This window comes from Cygnus olor, chromosome 1 (assembly GCF_009769625.2).
Source record: "Cygnus olor isolate bCygOlo1 chromosome 1, bCygOlo1.pri.v2, whole genome shotgun sequence".
In the NCBI taxonomy this organism is placed as follows: domain Eukaryota; kingdom Metazoa; phylum Chordata; class Aves; order Anseriformes; family Anatidae; genus Cygnus; species Cygnus olor.
The window spans coordinates 40,756,300-40,776,754 of record NC_049169.1 but is presented as its reverse complement, the minus strand read 5'-3'; the positions used below and the strand labels follow the sequence as shown (position 1 = coordinate 40,776,754).

Here is a 20,455-nt window from a genome sequence, read left to right as displayed (position 1 = left end):
TGTTCTTGATGTTGGTAAATACCAAAAGTTCCAAAGTAGAGGCAGTTCTCCCACATTTCTTGTGGGACGACTCGTCCTTGAGGGAAAGCTTCCTTTGCCAGCTCTAGTTTGGAAAGCTGGTTTAAGCATTGAGAGGTTAGGTTTTGGGGTGGGGGTGGAGGGAAAAACAAACCACCCCCCTGCCTGTGATACTGTTTACATCCCAAACAGCTTTCAGTCTGTGCTTTTGAACTTCCTGATGCCTTCACTCACTTGTGCCACTTCTCATGGTTCGCTTCTGAAGTTCTGCTCATCTCAGGTTGTGTTCAGGTGCTGGTGGAGCTGGGCCCTGAGCTCATCTGCTTCGTCTCTGCCACAGAGTTCTGCAGGGAATACCAGCTGTTTACTGGGGATACACTGCTGAAAGCCTGTCCTCACCGTGCCTTGCTTTGGGGGTTCAGTCACCATGCATCTGCTTTTCATGTTGAATAGAAGTCTTCAGTGGGCTCAGTGCAATGACACGTCTTTACAGAGCAATTTCTCAGCATTTTGGATTCTAAAGTCATTTGAATTGCTTCTAATGTGTGTTACTTTAGATATCGGTACTATTTACTTTGCCTAGGTCGTATCATCTTTTTTTAGGCAGACCAAACTGGTGAGATCTGCACGGCTTGCCCTCTTAACTCTGGTATCACCTTCTTTGCTGTTAGGAATTTATCAGGTGCTTCTGCTGGTGCCAAAAGCACAACTGAGTGAAAGTCGGAAGAAAAAGGTAATTTTGTAAGTAAGCCTCAAATTCCTTGGCTTTCTACAGGTGTACTGTCTGTTTACAGACACTTGTTAAATTCTGCATCTGTAGCTGTTTGGCAAGTGCCTCCCTGCAGCCATAACCACCTGCATACTTCTGTTGGGTCCCACTGCCAGCTGCAACATCTCACCCCCAGGAGCCACTAAACTGTATCCAAGGTAGATCCTTGTCTTCAGTGAATGCTACCTTGTTGAAAGCTGGACACCTGAGAGTTTGCAGTGCAGCAAGAGCTTAATTTCCATAGAAAAATGTAGAACTGAAGCTAACAAGGTGCTAAATATACTTCTTGAATTTCAGTGGCTTCTCAGGGAGCAGATGAGTTTCCTATACTGCATTCATCAGATGTTCCAGCAAAAAACAACCATCAGAAACTGTAAATAAACAAATTCACTGTTTTTTTTAACTTTTCAGATAAGGCTGTAAAAATGTTTTCTAAATGACATTGGATAAAAACCTTAATGCTGTGGTGGGTGAGTGTTGCAGATAGTGTAACTGTCAAGGTGGTTGGGTTTGATTCTGTGGCAGTCTCAGCAGTCAACTGCCTCTTCAGCTGATGTTTTGGTGTGCACAGCTTGATATTGCTCAAGGTTAAAATGCAGCCTGATACCTGAAGTGCTTTGTTAAAACACTGGTTTTGTGTTACTCCTTCAGCATGGTCAACAAACCAATTTGTTGTATGTTATGTGCATCATAAACTGTACAGAGGAATACTCTTCGGAGGTTGTAAACATCTTTCTGTATATGAAGATTCTGATTTCGGCCCTGCAGGATGGGTGTTCTTTTCCCCTTATCAGCGATGGAAAGGAGAAACTGCAACAAGCCCTGCTGGTCAGTTTGTTTAAAAACCCAACATCCTCGGTAAGGTTTTTCAGATATGAATTTAAACTTCTGGATTACTTTTCTAATGATGAAAGATTGTCCCAAATAGAAATTGGTATGTCTTCTGCTACAGAATCTTGGCATCCAGAACAAAGGCCATGCTGTGTGCTAATTACCCTATTTTTAGAACATGATCAGATCAGTAGCAGAGCCAAACATGCAGATATAATTCAGTCCTGAATTTAAATTGCAATTCTATAGTCCATTTCCTTCTCCTTATGGTGACTCCTTTCTGCAAAGGTAAACAGGTGGTACCTAAAGTTAAAAATAAAAACAAACAGTACAAAAATAGAGGATTTCACTACTTGTCAACTGACTCTTCATTTCCTGCTTTAAAGATTAGTCAAGGTGAAAGCTCTAAAAAGCGCTTCCACACAAATGAAAGCAAGCCCTGCAATTACCAGTAACGAGTTAAATTAGTTGTTATCGCTGCTTTATTTTGAAGTTTTTTTTCCCATCGTGTGAAGTTTCCATGCAACCTTAGAGTACCTCCAAGGTGGAAAACTTGTGCTTGCATGCTGTAACAGGTATCGTGCAGAGGCTTGCAGCACGAGCGAAATAGCTGCATGGCACAGGGCTGCAGTGGTGCTCCTACCTGAGCAGTTAGCAGGAGCAACGATGACAACTTGAAGGGGAGAGAGCAGACAGATTCAGCGAACTGTTGTATTGCTTGGTTCAGCAGTAACACGATCTGGAGTTTTATTCCCCAGTAATTCCCCAGTACTGAGTTCCCAATCTTGTCGTGTTATCAGAAGGCAAGATGTAGGGTTTGTTTTCAGGTAACTCCGAACTTGCCTAACCCCATTCCAGGGCTATTCTGAGAGGTATCCTCCCCTGTGGTGTCCTCCTTCTCTTGACCCTGCTGTTACTCATGCAGCCGCACATCTAACCCTGCACAGAAGAAATACCTGGCACTTCTTTTAACCTTGCACTTATTCAAACATTGCAGATGAAAGGGGTACACATAGCTGAGGAAGAACCAGCTTTTCCAGCAGTATTTGCCAGTTACATTGGCTTTAGCTGGCTGGGAAGCTGTATGGTCAGCAGAGGAACTTGTTTCTTCCATCTGCTAAGACATGCATCTCCCTTGCGGTGGCTTGAATGCTTCTATCTTAGCCAACTTAGCAGTGACATGTTAAAAGTTCTCAGTGTGTTTTGAGAAACACAGCTGCTCATTTGAGCTGCTTATCCTATAAATCTCTGCCTGGTCCAGAAGATCTTACTCAAGCCTCTGCTAAAAAATCCCCGTATATCCCTGTGCCGGTTACTGTTTCTGGCTGTTGACTGCGCGAGTCTGTTGGATGTAGTGCATGAGCTGGTGGTTGCACGGTGAATTGCAGCAGAACAGCTGGGTTTGGTTTGAGTTACCGAGCAAGGGTCCAGTGGCACCTTCTTGTTTCTGTACTGAGGGGACCTAGATTCCTCACCTGCACCGACGCTGTCAGGCCTTGACAGCCTTTACCCTTACACTGCTGCTTTCTTGCGTGCTAGCTCCTGCTCTTGTTTTTCTAAGCTTGCATTTGGGCAGACGGTCTTAATTAGCTACTCCAGATTTGAGGCATTTTATTTGTTAGTTTTTGCTCTCCTACATTAACAATCAGACATCTTTTGTTAACGGGAGGACTTCGAGGCACTGACAAAAGCAAGTAGTCCCTGGAGAGCTCAGTGGCTAATAATGTCTTTCATCAAATAGAAACGATGCCTTGGTGTTCTAGTGTAGGACTGCCCATCTCATTTAGTTGAGACTGATTTGTTTTTTGACCTTCAGCTTTCCTAGGATGACATCTTTCCATATTATGAATATAATCTGTTTGTAACATTTATATCCCATGTTAATGGGATGCACAACAGCCTCTTCATGATCACTTTCCATGCTAATAGCATGTTTCATGAATGTGATTGCGGAAGGGAAAAGAAAATACTTGTTTTTTTGCTAGATTCCCTTATGAAACAGCACTTGTTTTAAACCCGATACATTATTCAATTGCTCCTTTTTGAAGAGAAGCTAAATGCTCTTCCAGCTGCTGCTAAACCATGTGATCCCTTCCTGTGTAACAGTTTTCCCATGTGGTAGTTGGTACCGTTTAACACTTGTGAAATGATTGATGTGTTTTCTTACATCTTGGTACCAAAAATCCTGCTCTGTAACCGTGCCATGTAGTGCGTGCCTTTAAACTGCTCAGCCAGCTCCGACATCGCTGGAAATGAAACAGCACCGAGCATCGCAGCTCTTTGAAGTTACAGACCTCTCTTGGTGGTTTAAGCAAACTACCTACAACAATTATTACAAACATCTGCAGTCCAGGAGCCTGGTGGTGGATCTCTGTGCTACTTCCTTCATTTTTTTGGGCGGGGGGTGGTTGGTGCTGCTTTATGTAAAGCAAAGTGTTGCAAATTGTCCCCCTGGAACGCCGGGCAGGAGCACGGCTCTGAGGGAGCTGCCAGTGAATGTATTCCACTCGCGTTTCCCAGTCTGCAGCGAGGCCAACTTGGCTGGTATGATGTAATTTGTCTGGCACCTTTGGTTTCTGCATGCATTGCAAATAGCAGTTGACAGGACTTAATCCTGATTTTTTTAAATGCGACTAGCTGTTCTTCAGCTGGGCTTCTTCTTGTTGCTGACATCTGACTTAGGCTGCTCAGTTTATTTTCTGTTGCAGCTTCCTAATTGCACATAGGGCTTGCTAGTTTTAGCCATTTTCTGTTAATGTCTTACTTTCAGTTGCCCAAGGTTTGCCAGCAATGGAAGGAGGCTGAGATTGCTGTTCTGTGGGAGAGCTGACTGACTTGCCGTACACTGAGTTACTGGCTATTGAGGGAATTAGCTTGGGTAGAAGGTAGATTGCTTTTAAAGACCCGAGGCTTGGCTTCAGTATTCTCAAAAGGCTTGTTTGTGTCCCTCGAACGACTTGAGAAATTTCTCCTACTTGCTATAGCAAGCTAATTGTGTGAATAATTCCTCCAGAGGGAAAGTGTTTCCTGGAAGGGGCAGGATGGGCACCCACAGAGGTGCTGAGCAGCTGAGATCGCCGGCGGACTGCCAGGCCAAGGCCGTCAGGTTGGAGGCACTGGGGCTGGGGAAGGCCTTGCCTTGGCAGCTGGCTGCAAGGTCACCTCGCTGTGACCTGTCCTCCTGGGGCCGGGCGGGTGGCAGGGTACGGTGAGAGCAGCACGCTCCCCCGGGGTGCTTGGGCTGACCTTCCGCAAGGGAAGGCTGCTTGCCAAGGGCATGTGGCTGGGGCTGCTGGGCACAGCGACAGGCTTCGGCGTGGGCACGGGGGGCTGGGAAGGGGCAAGGACTGAACGGGTACAGCTTGTGTCTAAAAACTGGGCTCCACCTCGGCGTAACTGCTTTGTGAAGGAATAGCTCGTAATTTTCAGGGGTTACTGATGGACAACTTGTGGACAAGTGCATGGCAGTGTTGTTATTAGCTTCTGCATGTGTAGGGCTGCTCTTCTTAAATGACACTTCACTTCTAACCTTCTTTTTTAAGCATGATGACAAAGAACGCATTTTTGATACTGTTTTGGTAAGATTAAAATTTTTGAGGGAGATCTGATAATTTTTTGTAATTCTGCAGTACACTCTCAAAACTGTGACTAAGCTCGTGATTTTTTTTCTTTTCAAGTCTCCTAACCTTTCAGTTATGAGAGAGAACGTGTTCCTTGTATGGCAGCAGGCTTGTGATCAAGCTTAAGCTATCTGTGAAAAGTTTAAAACACTTTACCCTTTAGAAAGCTCATACTGTAGCTTGTGTTCGTGTTCTTTTGCTTCCTTTTTGTAGCATTAACTTCCTATGTGCTGTCTTTAAAGCTGTGCAGAGATAAGATAAGCATTTATTTTCCTTTGTGTATTTTTACGGTAAGCAGCAAAACATCTCATTGTAAGCGAAGCCTTGGGGCACCTCTGCATTTGACCATAATTCAGTGCTCCTCGCTGTAGCTGCTCAAACAAAAGGGAAATAAAAATTTTGAGTGAGGAGGTTGTTTGCCTGCTGGGTTGGAGCAGTGGAGGCCACACTGCTACCGCTTGTAACCCTTCCCTTGCATCTCCCAGGGAAGATGCTTCAAGCAGCGATACCCATGAATGCCTCTTTCCTCTTGTGTCAAGGTACAGCTGCTGATCACAATCCTAAATGAGAGGAGTGGAGAAGGAGAGCTGTGGTGTTCTTCTGGAAAGCTGAGTGGAAGGAGTACTATATGTAAAGATCCGATTTTGGGAAGATAATGTATTTTAGTGTTGCTGTTGTATCTGAAGCTCACAAGACTGGGACCTTGTAGTAAGCATTGTGCAAGACCGTCTCCTCTTAGGGAAGGTGTTTCCTCGATACTTGTCTGCCTCTGCAGTTTTTTCACCAGTAGAATTGTGTTTGTAGAGAAGCTTATGGTTATTTAAGTAAATGACAAGCTAAATGTGATGCAACTGTATATCCACGCTGGTGGGTTGCACAGATTAGTCTGCCTGCCAATGTAGTGCTGCTGGCGTGGTGCCTCGCAGCCCTGTCACACAAGAGCTGCTTTCTAGAGCTGGCAGATGACAGTGCCATGACAAACAGTAGTGTCTCCTCAGTTTGGGGAAGAAACCTCCCAACTGCAAATGTTCTGATACGGAGTAGTGTAAAAAAGCAGAGGGGAGATTAAATGCTGAGGTATGACAAAAGCTGATGCGAGGAGAACAGAAGAACAGGGTGAAGCGGATAGGAACACGCTGAAGGGAGGTTCTGAACTTGCCAGCTAATTGATATGGTCTACTTGAATTCTCTGAGAAAATGTTGAAGAAAGTTGTTCAAAGGCTTGGAGTGAGCTGGGCCCCTCTTGGAGAAGGTACAGTCCTCATGTAGATCCCTTAAAAGCTAGGGGGCAGAGAGCAGGCATAGCTGCCCCTTGCAGAGATGGGAGTTCCCCAGGCAAGGCTCTGTGCTGCAGTGAATGCTTTCAGCATGGTCACACGTGGCCTTGGGAAGAGGGGTGAATAGTGAAAGGACGAAGGTGGTTGATGAGGGGCAGTTATTCAGAACTGTAAAGACAAGGACCTGCTGAGAAATTCAAGAATGTGGAAACTGCTGGTGAAACTTCATCTGCTGCTCTCTTGATCGGCGTAGAAAAACTTGGCTTAATATCTGCAGGCTGACTGTTGTAACTAAAACCCAGGATTTCAGTGCTTTGATGCTTGAATAATATCAGCTCGTCTGCATTGTTTCAGGGGAAGACAAATCTATTTCATAAACTAGTCCTTATTATGGGCTTGTTAAATATCCGTACTTCTAAAGCCAGTGTGTTTGTTCTGAATGTAGCTGAAAGCTACAAGAGTTTCTGGGGGAATTCTTGCTGTGTGATTGCTTTTAAATAGCTATCTGCTAATGGCCACTGTTGGGGATGAGATGGATACTTGTTAAAAAGTTTTAGCCTGACTTGGTCATAGCTAATCTCATGGCATCATTTAAAAAAAAGCTCAGTTGAACTTAGAAGTCAGTCTGTTTCAGCTAACCTGTACCTAGAGTGCTTCAACTGCTGTCTCACCCAGCCTGCTGGCTTGGGGAGAAACCTGGGTTGTGGTCTCTGGTGCACCTTTGAAAGAGCTGTCTCCAGATAGAAAATGTCTCTGGTGCACCTTTGAAAGAGCTGTCTCCAGATAGAAGATGAAGCGCCATTTTACGGGGAGAATGGAGATGGGGAAATGTTGCTCTCTTCACGGAGCAATAATAGTTAATGTGATTGTGTCTGTCCCACCTGTATGAAAATGGGCAGAAGGCAAGGTGAGCTGTGCACCTGGAGTGTGTTTGCCAAGAGGGGCTGCTAGCCTCCTTACAAAGGTCCTGCATGAAGGTGTGTATTTTGCATGGATAAAACCTTCTGCAAACCAGAAACAGTGCTAATTGTGGTATTGCTCAAGAAATATGGAGACTTGTAAATGAGTTGTAACTGTTGCATGTTCTTAGTTTCTGTAGGTCTTCAATCTCTGCTGTCATTCTTTTGAGAATGGTTTGTGAAGGAGACTGGAACTGGTCTAGAGGCAGCTTGCATCCATGTGTGAACCTGAAGTTACACAACAGGCAAACACCAGCTGAAACTTAAAGAACTTGCAATGAGTCAGAAAGGTTCCTGGAACTCATCAGTTTCTTAATGAATTGTTGGATGATCTTTGGTTTGTGGTAGTGCTGCTGTTTGTTAGCAAATACTGCATTTTTCTGAAATAGATGGACAAATAGCTGGTTCTCCAGTTTTTCCACGTATGAGGGAACTGAATCTGGTTACATGCAACCAGAATGTATTACCAGAAACATTTTTGTAGTCTAGATTTCTAAGTATTGTTTTGCTGGTGGAAAGCGTTGCTCATCTTGTAATACATTTGAGAACATACGTGCTTCGTGGCATGCAAGATGTGCAATAGTCTCAACACGTAGTGTTTGTAGTCTTGAGCATGCTTACGGTGATACTAAGGTACTTAAAATTCAGATTGTTCAGGACATGGAAATTAGCTCTGTTAAATAGCTTGGTACAGTGTTGTCAAATTAATTATATGTGGCAATTCTCTGGGTATTTTGAGGAACTACTTGGATTGGTTTTGTAAAGTTAGGACTAAACATGAATCCACAAAAAGGCATGTGTAGTATTAAAGAATCTGATTCAGCAGTAAGATCGTCTGCAGTTGTGTGCTGAAAGTGAGTAGACTTTAGCAAAAGGGTTTTTAGCACCCTTGTTACTTCACTTTCAGGTTACTTTTCATAATTTTGTTACTTTTAATTAGATAGGATTAGCTACCAATTTTTGATATTAACACAATCCTATGATACAAAATGCAACGTGTATTTTTTGCTGGTATTTAAGTGTATGTTAGTAGATTTATTGGCTCTAAACCAGAATGACATTTTCCAGTATTTCTGTATGCTTTGGAGTGAAAGGTCAAAACATTTGCATGGGGGATATGCCACTTTAGACTACAATACGTATTTATCCTATTCCTAAAAGCTGGCATGGTTTGTTCCCTTTTCAGTGTTATGGCACTTGCCTGTAGACCTTGTAAATGAAATCTAATGCTGTTTTTTTGCATTTTGTATTTTCCTCTAGGGTTTGAAATCTGAGCATGGCAGACATCGACAAGTAAGTAAAATCTGTAGGTTACTGGGACTGTAACTGCCCTGTTATGTACTTCAGATGGCTGTTCCCTCCAGATATGAGGGACAGGGTCTGTCTACTACAATGTGATCTTGACATTGTGGCAAGATGAGTTTTACAGCATTTGCATGCGGGAGGAGAGCCTGAGTTGCTCATGACAAATTGGTTTGGGATCTTAACTGTATAAGACAGGGGTGAGGTACCAGTTAACTTAACCATGTTGGCTGGAATTCTGGAGGAAAAAATGCTAGTACTAATTACCATTATTTCACTGAATGTAGCTTTCTCTGTACTTTGAATGCTTGTAATTTTGTGGGATTTGAAGTATTGTTTGGGTGAATCTAATCTCAGTTCTCAAGGCCTATACATCATAACAAAGAGGATGCATAGGACAGACGGAGGCTTGTACTTGTTGATATCAATAGGAGCTGAAGGAATCCTTCTGTAAAGGAATTTTATCTTCAAAACTGAAACGGTTCTAGTTCTATAAACTGTTCTGAGTCTGAAAGTAACACAGTCTATGAAGACAAATTTGACTTTGGCTATTAAAACTTTCAAATTTTCATAGATTAAAAACTAGTGCATCAGTTTGCTTGTACCAATGTGATCTCTGACTCTTTGAGCTCACTTATAATTTAAAAAAGTTAACTTATTATGCTATTATTAAATATTCCTAATAGCAAAGAACAGTCTGAACTTGATCAACAAGATATGGAAGATGTTGAAGAAGTAGAAGAGGAGGAAACTGGTGAAGATGCCAACAGCAAAGGTAATGTTGAAAACAAGTCTTTTAAAGTAGCTGCATATGTGCTTTTTTGTTAATGTTAAAAGGATTTTTCTTTTTAAAAGGAAGTGGAAAAGCTTAACGGCTTATACACTGCCCTGTTTAAATTCTGAAGCAAGGACTTTTTTCCCTGGTTGTGACTTTTATTAATTGTACATTGTCATTCATTTTAGTCATGGTCAGTACCAGTGCAAGTAGCCCTGGCCAACTGTAGGGTTGTATAATTGGAAAAGAGAAGGTTATTGTGGATGTTAACAAATTATTTCAAAACTAATAGCTGATAAAGTCTTTTTCTAAAAAAAAAAAGTTACATATATTTATTTTGATCCTTTCTCTCAACAACAACAAAAGGCCCGGACATGGTTTCATCTCTGTGCTGAGCAGTGCTACTCATATGTTAAAAATTGGGGGTATGGATAGTATCTGAGAGCAATTAGCCAAAAGAGAATAGCTTGTGTGAGAGATAATAATCTGTAATATAATAGCTTGGATTGCTGATAATGCCACATTCCATGATTTTCTGAACAAAGTAGTAACGCTAATGAAAAATTAGAAAAGTTTCCTCAAGGTGGTGTTAGAGGCTTTGTTATATCTATTGAAAGTGTTTCCAAAAGTGGATTGCAAAATTTTGGATAATGTAGGTCAGCTGAAGATGCTTACAATAATTAAATGTTAAATAATCAGGTGTCCCAAAAGAACCTAGAGATGAGTAACAGTATTAGTATTTAATCCCAGCAACTATACATGAGGATCTGAGAGGGGAAATTACACTATATGTGCATCTTGGAGGGAAACTGAATACTGTAAGCAAAGAACATTTCAGTACTAGGGAACTTTTCTGTCTTCTGAAATGAAGACTGCCAAGCAGTTCTTCTGCTGGCTTTCTAGTATCTTTTTCCATGCACGTTTTTTCCACATTTTGGTCATTTTTTTTACCTGGATATGCTCATTTTTAAATATATTGAAGACTGTTCAGTTAATGCTTAGGTAAAGCACTCTTGCTTTTTGGGAAAAAACTAATTGAAAAACAAAAGGTTCATGTATCCAAGGACTTGCAAAACAGAATGTCATTGGCTTTCAGTTTGAGGGAATGTTGGCACTGGCATGCCATATGTATGGTGTGTGTACAGGTTTGGTATTTGAAAGAATATCTGGAAACACTCAAATAGCACAGTTAGATACCTTTTTAGGTTAAAGAAAGAGTAATGGATAGTAAGGTCAGAGCAAACCAAGATAGCCTAACAAGATGGTTGGCATGGACTAATGTGATACTGTGCTTCTAAGAAGCAACTACATCTGCTGCTGAAATATATCTTTATGGAGATACTACAGTCTATATGGAGAACAGGCCTCTCTTTTCAGTGTCACTTGAGATACAATTTTTCGATATGTAATTTCATTGGTAGGACACAAAAGTAGAAGAGGATATTCATGTGGTTACTCTAGTGAAGGGCATAGAAATGGTGAACTGAATATCACTTAAAAAAAACCAACTTGATATATCAGGAAGGATTGAAAAGTTCCATGTTAATTTGAAAGTGCCAGTTAAAAGAATGCTATATGAAGATATTTTCTATGCCTTATGATATACTACTTGTTTGCATACCTGTAAATATTGAAGATGGAGGAAGAAGGCAGAACAGCTTGATTAAAAATTGTAAACCTGTGTGGATGAGCAAGGAGCTCATCGATAAGATCAAAAGGAAGAGGAAGGCCTATGAAATGTGGAAAAAGGGCCTGTCCTCTTGGGAGGAGTATAGAAGTGTTGTCAGGGCCTGCAGGGATGTGATGAGGAAGGCTAAAGCCCACCTAGAGATGAGGCTTGCAAAAGAGGTAAAAGATAATAAGGGTTTTTTAAGTATGTAAACAGTAAAAGGAAAACTAGGGATAATGTGGGTCCCTTGTTGAACGAGAGGGGTGTCCTGGTAATGGGAGATGCTGAGAAGGTGGAGATACTGAATGCTTTCTTTGCTTCAGTCTTTGCTTCAAGGACTCCCCCCCCGGGACTCCTCGACCCTGGTGGGAGGACAAAGGGTCTGGGAAATGGAGGGCTCCCCCCTGGTTGACGAGAGAGTGGTTCAGGAGTGTCTGAGTGGGTTCAATGCACACAAATCCATGGGTCCCGATGGGATGCATCCACATGTGCTAAGGGAGTTGGCAGAGGTGATCGCTGAACCGCTGTCTATCATCTTTGAAAGGTCCTGGAGAACAGGAGAGGTTCCTGAAGACTGGAGGATAGCCAATGTCACTCTGGTCTTCAAGAAGGGCAAGAAGATGGATCCGGGAAATTACAGGCCAGTCAGTCTCACCTCTGTCCCTGGAAAGGTGTTGGAACAGTTTGTTCTGGATGCCATCTCCAAGCAATTGGACGAGAAGAATGTTATGAGGAGTAGTCAGCATGGATTCACCAAGGGGAAGTCGTGCTCGACCAACCTCGTTGCCTTCTATGATGGAATCACCAGCTGGGTAGATGGGGGGAGAGCAGTGGATGTCATGTGCTTTGACTTTAGCAAGGCTTTCGATACTGTCTCCCATGACATCCTGCTAGCAAAGCTGAGAAAGTGTGGGATAGAGGAGTGGACAGTAAGGTGGGTTGAGAACTGGCTGACTGGCCGAGCTCAGAGGGTGGTGATCGGCGGCGCAGAGTCCGGCTGGAGACCTGTGACTAGCGGTGTTCCCCGGGGGTCGGTGCTGGGTCCGGTTTTGTTCAACATCTTCGTCGATGACCTTGATGAGGGAAAAGTGTCTGCCCTCAGCAAGTACGCTGATGACACGAAGCTGGGAGGAGTGGCTGACATGCCAGGAGACTGTGCTGCCATTCAGCGAGACCTGGACAGGCTGGAGAGATGGGCAGGAAGAAACCAAATGAAGTTTAATAAGAGCAAGTGTAGAGTCCTGCACCTGGGAAGGAACAACCGGATGTATCAGTAGAGGCTGGGGGATGACCTGCTGGAGAGGGACCTGGGGGTCCTGGTGGATGACAGGTTGGCCATGAGCCGGCAGTGTGCCCTCGTGGCCAAGAGGGCCAATGGGATCCTGGCGTGCATTAAAAGGAGCGTGGCCAGCAGGTCAAGGGAGGTGATCCTCCCCCTCTACTCTGCCCTGGTCAGGCCTCACCTGGAGTACTGTGTCCAGTTCTGGGCTCCCCAGTACAAAAAAGACAGGGATCTCCTGGAAAGAGTCCAGCGGAGGGCCACAAAGATGATACGGGGCCTGGAGCATCTTCCCTATCAGGAAAGGCTGAGAGACCTGGGTCTGTTCAGCCTGGAGAAAAGACAGAGGGGATCTCATCAATGTGTGTAAATACTTGAGGTGTAGGAGACAGAGGGATTTGGCCAAATCCCTCTTTTCAGTGGTTTGTGGGGACAGGACAAGGGGCAATGGCCACAAGGTGGAGCACAGGAAGTTCCACACCAACATGCGAAAGAACTTCTTCACTGTGAGGGTGATGGAGCACTGGAACAGGCTGCCCAGGGAGGTTGTGGAGTCTCCTTCTCTGGAGATATTCAAGGCCCATCTGGACGCCTACCTGGGCAGCCTGCTCTAAGGAACCTGCTTTGGCAGGGGGTTTGGACCCGATCTTTCAAGGTCCCTTCCAATCCCTTCAATTCTGTGTGATTCTGTGACAATAAATTCTTATTAAAATGAACTTATTTCTGCAGGTTGTTTAGGCACAGACTTTGAGCTGAAGTAAAAGGGTCGCTGTTGATACCGGTAATAAGAACACTTAAGATAGCAATTTGTGTGTTTTCTAAAAAGTACTTTTACCATATACTTTGAAACAGATTTCCCATTTGGGCAAAATGATTTCTAAAGAGGTTACTAATAGAAATCAAGTACTTAGCACTGATATTCTGTAATCAATAACATGTCAGACTGAGTTGATTGGATTAATACACTATTCCTTTAAAAAATGTTCTAATGAATAATTTATTTTGCAAGAAAAAATACGTAAGCATAGATCTGTAAAACAGTTCCAAATCCAAGTCTGAAGAAGTCTTGTTTCTTGTTTCATCTAAAATGGAATGGAAATCCCAACTCCAGTTTTGACTTCTTAAATTAACGGCACGAATTCTACTACCTTGCATTTACCTAATGAGTTTGAGGTAGAAGCAATCAAGTAGAAGCAAAACTGATGCTTTTAGGAGTGTTATATAAATCCTGACCTTTTAGCAGAAGCTCAGTTTGCTGAACAGTGGCAATTTTAATCCAGGTTTTTGATCAGGATAGGATGAATTTGATCCATGCTTCTCAAATGGAGATGTTTGGAATACTTTTCTGCTTGTATTTCTTCTCTCAAGTGTATATAACAAACTTACTGCTTTTTTTATAGTAATCCAAGATGAATCCAGAAGATGTACTTTGCATTTACAGTTTTTTCTTTTTTAATTTAGCTCGGCAGTTGACTGTGCAGATGATGCAAAATCCTCAGATTCTTGCAGCTCTTCAGGAAAGGCTTGATGGTCTGGTAGGAACATCTACAGGATATATAGAAAGGTAAAATATTTGTTCTAATTCAGTATGACAGAGTGGTATAAATGGTGCTCTTGCTTTCTGAACACTGTAGGATTAATAATCATAAACCGTTGTTCTGCCTAGATAGCAGGAAACTAATATAGTCAGTCTGTAGTGCATTTCAGATTTGAAGCCTTTTAATTTGAGCCTTTTTGAAGAAAAAAAAAAGTATCAGCCACTAAATATTTTTAACAGTCCCCTGCAGTTGTGAAATGGCACACTTACAGGTATTTTCCTGCTCTTTGGAATGTCTTTTGTAGGTTTGCCTTAATCTGAAACATGGACAAATATATGGTCATCTTATGGTTACAGTGTAACCAGAAAGCTAATAAAATTAGGGATGTAGTATCAATACTTGATGTGGACTTGTTATAACCAACCTTGAAACAATCTCTCTTGCTTGCTAAAATTTTCTTTACTCATGCCTTAACAGGTAGATCTTTTCAGTTTTTTATAATGTGTGTGAACTTTTCACCATATTCATGTGAGTTGTAAAGCACAACTATCTTACTGTGATAGCGTCCTGCAGAGCTATTGATGTTAACTGGGATGGCTGCTGAATAACAGGCTTTGCTGCTGCTACTCCTACTCCACCACATTCCTCTGTTGGAAATAGTAACATAGAACAGAAGCACACTTAACTAACAGCAATACCCTAATAAATGCAGGCCCCAGAAGAGCATGGAGTCAAAGGGGACACACAGGTCCTTTCTGGATGCTCTACACTACAGGCTTTCTATATCCAATTATTTTTCTTGTTTTTTTCAACAGATGCTAGTTAACTTCTACTCTTTCAGGTCCTTGATCTTATGACTTGTGCTCACTTCTTAGGTTGATGTATTTTACATGGCGTTCTTCTAGTCAGCTGTTCTCTAAGATACTGTACTACTTCATCTATTCCAAGTACAGTAGGGCATTCTCTTAAAGCATCCTAGCTTTGCCGTTGTACCAAATGCTTAGTTATTTACAGTATAAAAATAGCCGTAAAATGTGTGCAACTTTACTCTGCACTTTCTCAACATATGCATGCTGATTTAACCGTGCTTTACAGGTGCATCTTAAATGTCTTCCTAAATATTTTCAAAGTTTGTTTATATATGGAGTCTAGACACTGAGGAGGCACAGAAGTCAGCAGGAATCTGGGATCCTAAAAGCCTGTTACGTGGGCTGTAAAGGAACTAAATGCATAAGCTGGTGGGAAAACTAAACGTGTTCCAGGAAAACATCTATCTGCTCAGGCTTAGAATCTGCTAATTTTTAGCAGTTGTCCAATAACTACTTCACCTGTGCCTGGCTACAATAATTTTAAAGAAACTTACTTCTCTAGAGCAGGTTTTCCCTCTCCTGCTATTTAGACATTGCATTTTTGTGTGATTGTAACATTTGTTAGTTGCTTGTGTTCATAGAATCATCGAATGGCTCGGGTTGGAAGGGACCACAGATCATCTAGTTCCAACTGTCTGCCATAGGCAGGGACACCACATGCTAGATCAGGTTGTTCAGGGCCTCAAAGCAACAAGTTTTACTTGCCATTATTGTACTTGTGTAGTCTGGTTCAGATTTCTTGGTCTGCTTCTCCATTTTCTGTTTTTGTATTAGCTGTCCCTTTTTCATGAATCTAGTTTTTCTAGAATTTATGGATGTTATAAACGTAGTGGATGTACAAATTGTAAAACTTGGTCTAGTTGGCATGGACTGTATGAAAATACAGCTTTCTGGTGCGTGCAAAAGATTCTAGACTCTCTAATAAAGGAATTAAAATATTTGTTCCGATGTACTGGAATTGGTATGTTGCATGTTATAGCACTACCTTTTAGAAATTTTGCTATTTTAATATGAAATTTTGAAGACCAGTACTTAGTCTAAATATATGCATGTGGCATTAGGTGGGTGATTATTGCATGACTTATCTATAGTTAATTATTTTCTTCCTTAACACTTTTTTCCTGAACTGAGCTTGCTACTAAGTTGCTTTTACATCATTCTGGTGTTCTTGAAGTGAAAGATGCAACAAACGGCGAAGCTGACTACATTCTAGAAAAATGTGATAGTAACAAGAAAGTTATCAACCCTTTTTGAACATGTATGACTAAGTTTTTTTGTGGTAGTGTGTGTAGCAGGATGTACTTCTGCTCAAGTCAGGAGGTTAAGGGAAATCTTGATTTATTGGTTATCTGCATGTTGTCTTAGTAAACAGAAATAGGATATTCATGTTGAGTATAGTCATTAGGAAGATGCATTTCACATTTTAAAGTGAACAAGGTTCTCTTAGAACATATGCATATCCTACCTAATTAGAGGCCAGATAGCATTAGTAATTAATATGAACTTTCACTGTTTAGCTCAGTTAACATATTCTGGTTACTTACTCTAACCTGACTCTGGTACTAACAATTAAAAAGCAGCTGTTAACTACATTGTTCTAAATAACGTGACCAACTGCTTAACTACAGAAAATTAATGTGGTAATCTTCTGTAGCCATATGCTGGGGGCTGTCAGCAATCTACCCCATGAATGTCACTAATAGCCTTCACGTAGGTAAATTTGTCCTAACAGTATCTTAGTGTAATTTACTACAAGTGAAACTACTGTTAAGAGTTGTAGCTGACAACTCTTTACAATGAAGACTACATTAATTGCTTTCCTGTTACATGTGTATAATATAGTGGCTCACTTAGAAAAACAGTTCTGGCTTATTTTGGGAGTAAAGGGGTATATGAAGACAGTAGTCCTAGCTTCTTTCCCAGATGAAACAAAAATATAAATGTTGAAGATTGACTTCCTTAGTGAAGTAATAACTCAACTGTCTTGGACTTTCATAAAACCAAACAAATTAGTGGTTCTTAATTATGCTCAATCTTAGAAATTTGCTGTGCTGCTCAATGATAATGTAAAGCTTAACGTGAAGTTTTATACAAGTCTATCTCATGATTCCCCCAGGTATTTGAAATTCTTTGGTTCTCTTTCAGGCTAAGCCTGTTTTTAAGAGATTGTGATAACAGTTTCAGTCTGCATGGTACAACGGGTCATAGGTTTGATTTGTTCAGCTTCTTAAGGTTTAAAATAGTGTGAAATCTGTTTTGATGCAAGTTGGTTATTAAGGGGGCTGCTTAAGGAGGGGTCAACATGTGCTTAGAATGCAGTGTTCGTAACAGCTCTGTCACTGAATTTTTCAGCTTGCCTAAGGTTGTTAAAAGACGTGTGAATGCTCTCAAGAATCTTCAAGTTCAGTGTGCACAGATAGAAGCAAAGTTCTACGAGGAAGTTCACGAGCTGGAAAGAAAATATGCTGCTCTCTATCAGCCCTTATTTGACAAGGTATTTTAATGCTAATCTGATTTGTACTTAAAAGCTTTAGCTAAAACACAAGGGAACATAAACTGAAAGCTTATCCATGTTCTGAATTATTTTGGTCTTATATGTGCCCATTCATTTGAGCTGACACTATTTTACCATTCATGTGAACATCACTAAGGTTAAGGGGGAGAAAGGCTCAGTCTGTTCCATGATTAACAGAATTACTTTGGTATATTAGGTCTCATCCTGTTAATGTAACAGATGTTAGGTGATGTAGTAGCCTTTCTGGAATTCTTGTGCTTATTTTAGTGAAATTTATTTGAAAAGCTGGTAACTGATGAGCCTTTCTAGGGCCAGGAAAAGTTTTGATAAGTAGTTAATACATTGTATGAAATTAGGATGAGCAATTTATTAGTTAGGATATTGATGACTGCAATAGCTAGAACACGAAAATATTCTTGGTCAAATTTTTCAGCGGAGTGAAATCATCAATGCAATCTATGAACCTACAGAGGAAGAATGTGAATGGAAAGCAGATGTTGAAGAAGAAATTTCAGTGAGTATTATAATCAGTTCTCATCAATATCTCAAGCTTTAGCATGAAACAAGTTTCAATACAATAAAAAGTTTTCTTTTAAAAAACTTCAAAATGATTGCTTTTAATAATAATTCATAATTGATTGCTTAAAGCAGGCACATGAAACTTAATCTGTGCTGTTAGCTGTACTGCATAACACAGTTAACAAGCCTGGTGGGTTATGCTTTTAAAATTTAGAAAACTGACACTTTTATTCTATCAAGGAGGAAATGAAAGAGAAGGCCAAGCTTGAAGAAGAAAAAAAAGATGAAGAAAAAGAAGACCCTAAAGGAATTCCTGAATTTTGGCTGACGGTATTCAAGAACGTGGACTTGCTCAGTGATATGGTTCAGGTAGGTGGTAGCCCTGGTTGCCTTGAGGTTGCTTAAGTACATAATCTAAGTGTGCTCTTTAAGGAAGGAGTAGGAACGGTACAATACTTCACACGTCTGAGAGTGAAAATGAAGTGAATACTTGGATGTCATCTCTGGGACTTTGACTCAAAGCAGAGAGCATTCTGAAATACCTTCTTGCTGTGTTCTTATTTGTTGAACTTGTAGTTTTACCTTACTAATGCACTTCCTAAATATATAGGAATGTGTGCATGAAACATGTTACTAAAAGCTGTATTTTATTTTCATGGGATTCAGGCTGTGTAATGCAGCAGAAATTCTGTGCTGCTGCTGTTGCCATCTGCTGGTCATGTACGTGGAAAATGTTTCCCAGTTGTAAGGAGGTTCTTGTCAAGGATCACTCACTCTAAATACAGCTTTTTATCTCTGCATCTGTACAATTTCATCTTATGAAAGTTGAATAATTGTTTTTTTGTTTGCAGGAGCATGATGAACCTATCCTGAAACACTTAAAAGATATAAAAGTGAAATTTTCAGAAGTTGGACAGCCTATGGTTAGTTTAACCTACTGAACAAGATTGTTATATTAAACCTCACGTGTATATCAATAACATGGCCTGTGATAAGAAATTGTCTTATGGCAGTCTTGAGAAATGTACAACTTCTTGTCCTAAGAAAAACAGTACAAGGTTGAGTGCTAGCCATGAAGTAATATATAAATTCATATTTAACTTACCCTTCAGATTCAGATGAGTTAATAACTTGGCCTTAGTGTTTGACTAAGTTTAACTTTTTAAATTTCAATGTTTTCAGGTGCTTTTTGTATAACTATTGTATACAATTTCCTTGTCAGAGAGCAAATAGCTTGCTAAGCTTTAGTATTTTAAATTTATAAGCTGTCTCTGTAACATGGCACCAGGAAATCTGTACATCAGGAGAGCGTGTGTCATTGCTGCAAGCAGTGTAATAAGTAAAAAGCACAAGATCCATGGATTAAATGAAAATGTTTGGATATTTCTTGCACAACTTGGGCAGCAAATTCTAGAATAAGTTGTGTGTACCACTTCAATATTAGTAGAGATGGATATGTTCTATTGCATGCATGTTTTTTGTTTGGTTGTTAAGTATTTAGAAGGTAAAGGTATATGTTGCTAAATTACTAATGTTGTCTCTGCAATTCTTTTTAAGAGCTTCACATTAGAATTTCACTTTGAACCAAATGACTATTTCACAAATGAAGTGTTGACAAAGACATATAGAATGAGGTCAGAGCCAGATGATTCTGATCCCTTCTCCTTTGATGGACCAGAAATCATGGGATGTACCGGGTAAGTGCTACTAAACAGCTTTAAGGTAATAAACAGTCTCTTACTTCAACTGTAGACTTTTATAGATCTTAGGAAGGTGCTGGAAAAAATCTTGTTACCTAATAACTTGTAGGCTAGGCTCAAGTTGAGGTTTTTAGTGTATTTAAGTAAATTAACTTCTTTTAAAAAGTCCCATTTTATAAATTCAAATTAGTCTGAAACACCTAAGAGGTTATTCTTTGCATGTTCATCTAGTGTTATTTTCAGAATTTTTAACAAGTTATGTACTATAAATGATAGATATGTAATAGTTTTATGTATATTATATATACATATAAATAAATAGTTTTATCTATAAATGTTCTGCAATCACTGAAGCTGAAATGGAAACTAGATAGTATAATATACCAGTAGACCTTGATAGCTTTACTTTTATTTTTATTCAAAACTTCTTTGGTCACTTTTTTGGAAACCTTATTTCTGATGTGCAGTTTTGAGAAGGCAAATCTAGTTTTATATTCTGTATTAGAATTGTCCAGTTTGTTTTATAACAGTTGAACGTTTGCCTCTGTGCACCTTTCAATTAATCTATTTACCAATAGAGAGCAGTCATCTCTAACTCTGCTTTCCTCAGGATTTTTAAAATGTCCCATTCTGTTCTCAGTGATCTCTTCCAAATTAGCTATAGTTTCTTAAATTATTTAATCTCTTTTCTGTGTACGTTCACTGTGAACAGAAAGAGGAGATGTAACCTGAGTCATACATAATCGCCCTTACAGGTACATTAGGGGCTTATGTATGTATCATGACTTGTTTAGCTGCTTTTTTGTTAATGCCTC

General features: G+C 40.5%; 1 protein-coding gene across 5 annotated transcripts in view; it reads left to right on the top strand.

Moving 5' to 3' along the window:
- The window catches only part of NAP1L1 (nucleosome assembly protein 1 like 1), a 30,728-nt gene that overhangs the window by 4,306 nt on the left and 5,967 nt on the right, over nucleotides 1–20,455 (top strand). For 4 of the 5 annotated variants that reach the window (XM_040553725.1, XM_040553751.1, XM_040553747.1 and 1 more), the window contains exons 2-9: nucleotides 8,735–8,767; nucleotides 9,463–9,551; nucleotides 13,961–14,063; nucleotides 17,259–17,400; nucleotides 17,855–17,935; nucleotides 18,181–18,309; nucleotides 18,792–18,863; nucleotides 19,498–19,637. In XM_040553725.1, coding sequence (XP_040409659.1) covers nucleotides 8,751–8,767; nucleotides 9,463–9,551; nucleotides 13,961–14,063; nucleotides 17,259–17,400; nucleotides 17,855–17,935; nucleotides 18,181–18,309; nucleotides 18,792–18,863; nucleotides 19,498–19,637 — 773 coding nt within the window. In that variant the 5' untranslated portion in view covers nucleotides 8,735–8,750. The remainder of the gene's footprint in view (nucleotides 1–8,734; nucleotides 8,768–9,462; nucleotides 9,552–13,960; nucleotides 14,064–17,258; nucleotides 17,401–17,854; nucleotides 17,936–18,180; nucleotides 18,310–18,791; nucleotides 18,864–19,497; nucleotides 19,638–20,455) is intronic. The other variant, XM_040553755.1, reaches the window with a different exon arrangement.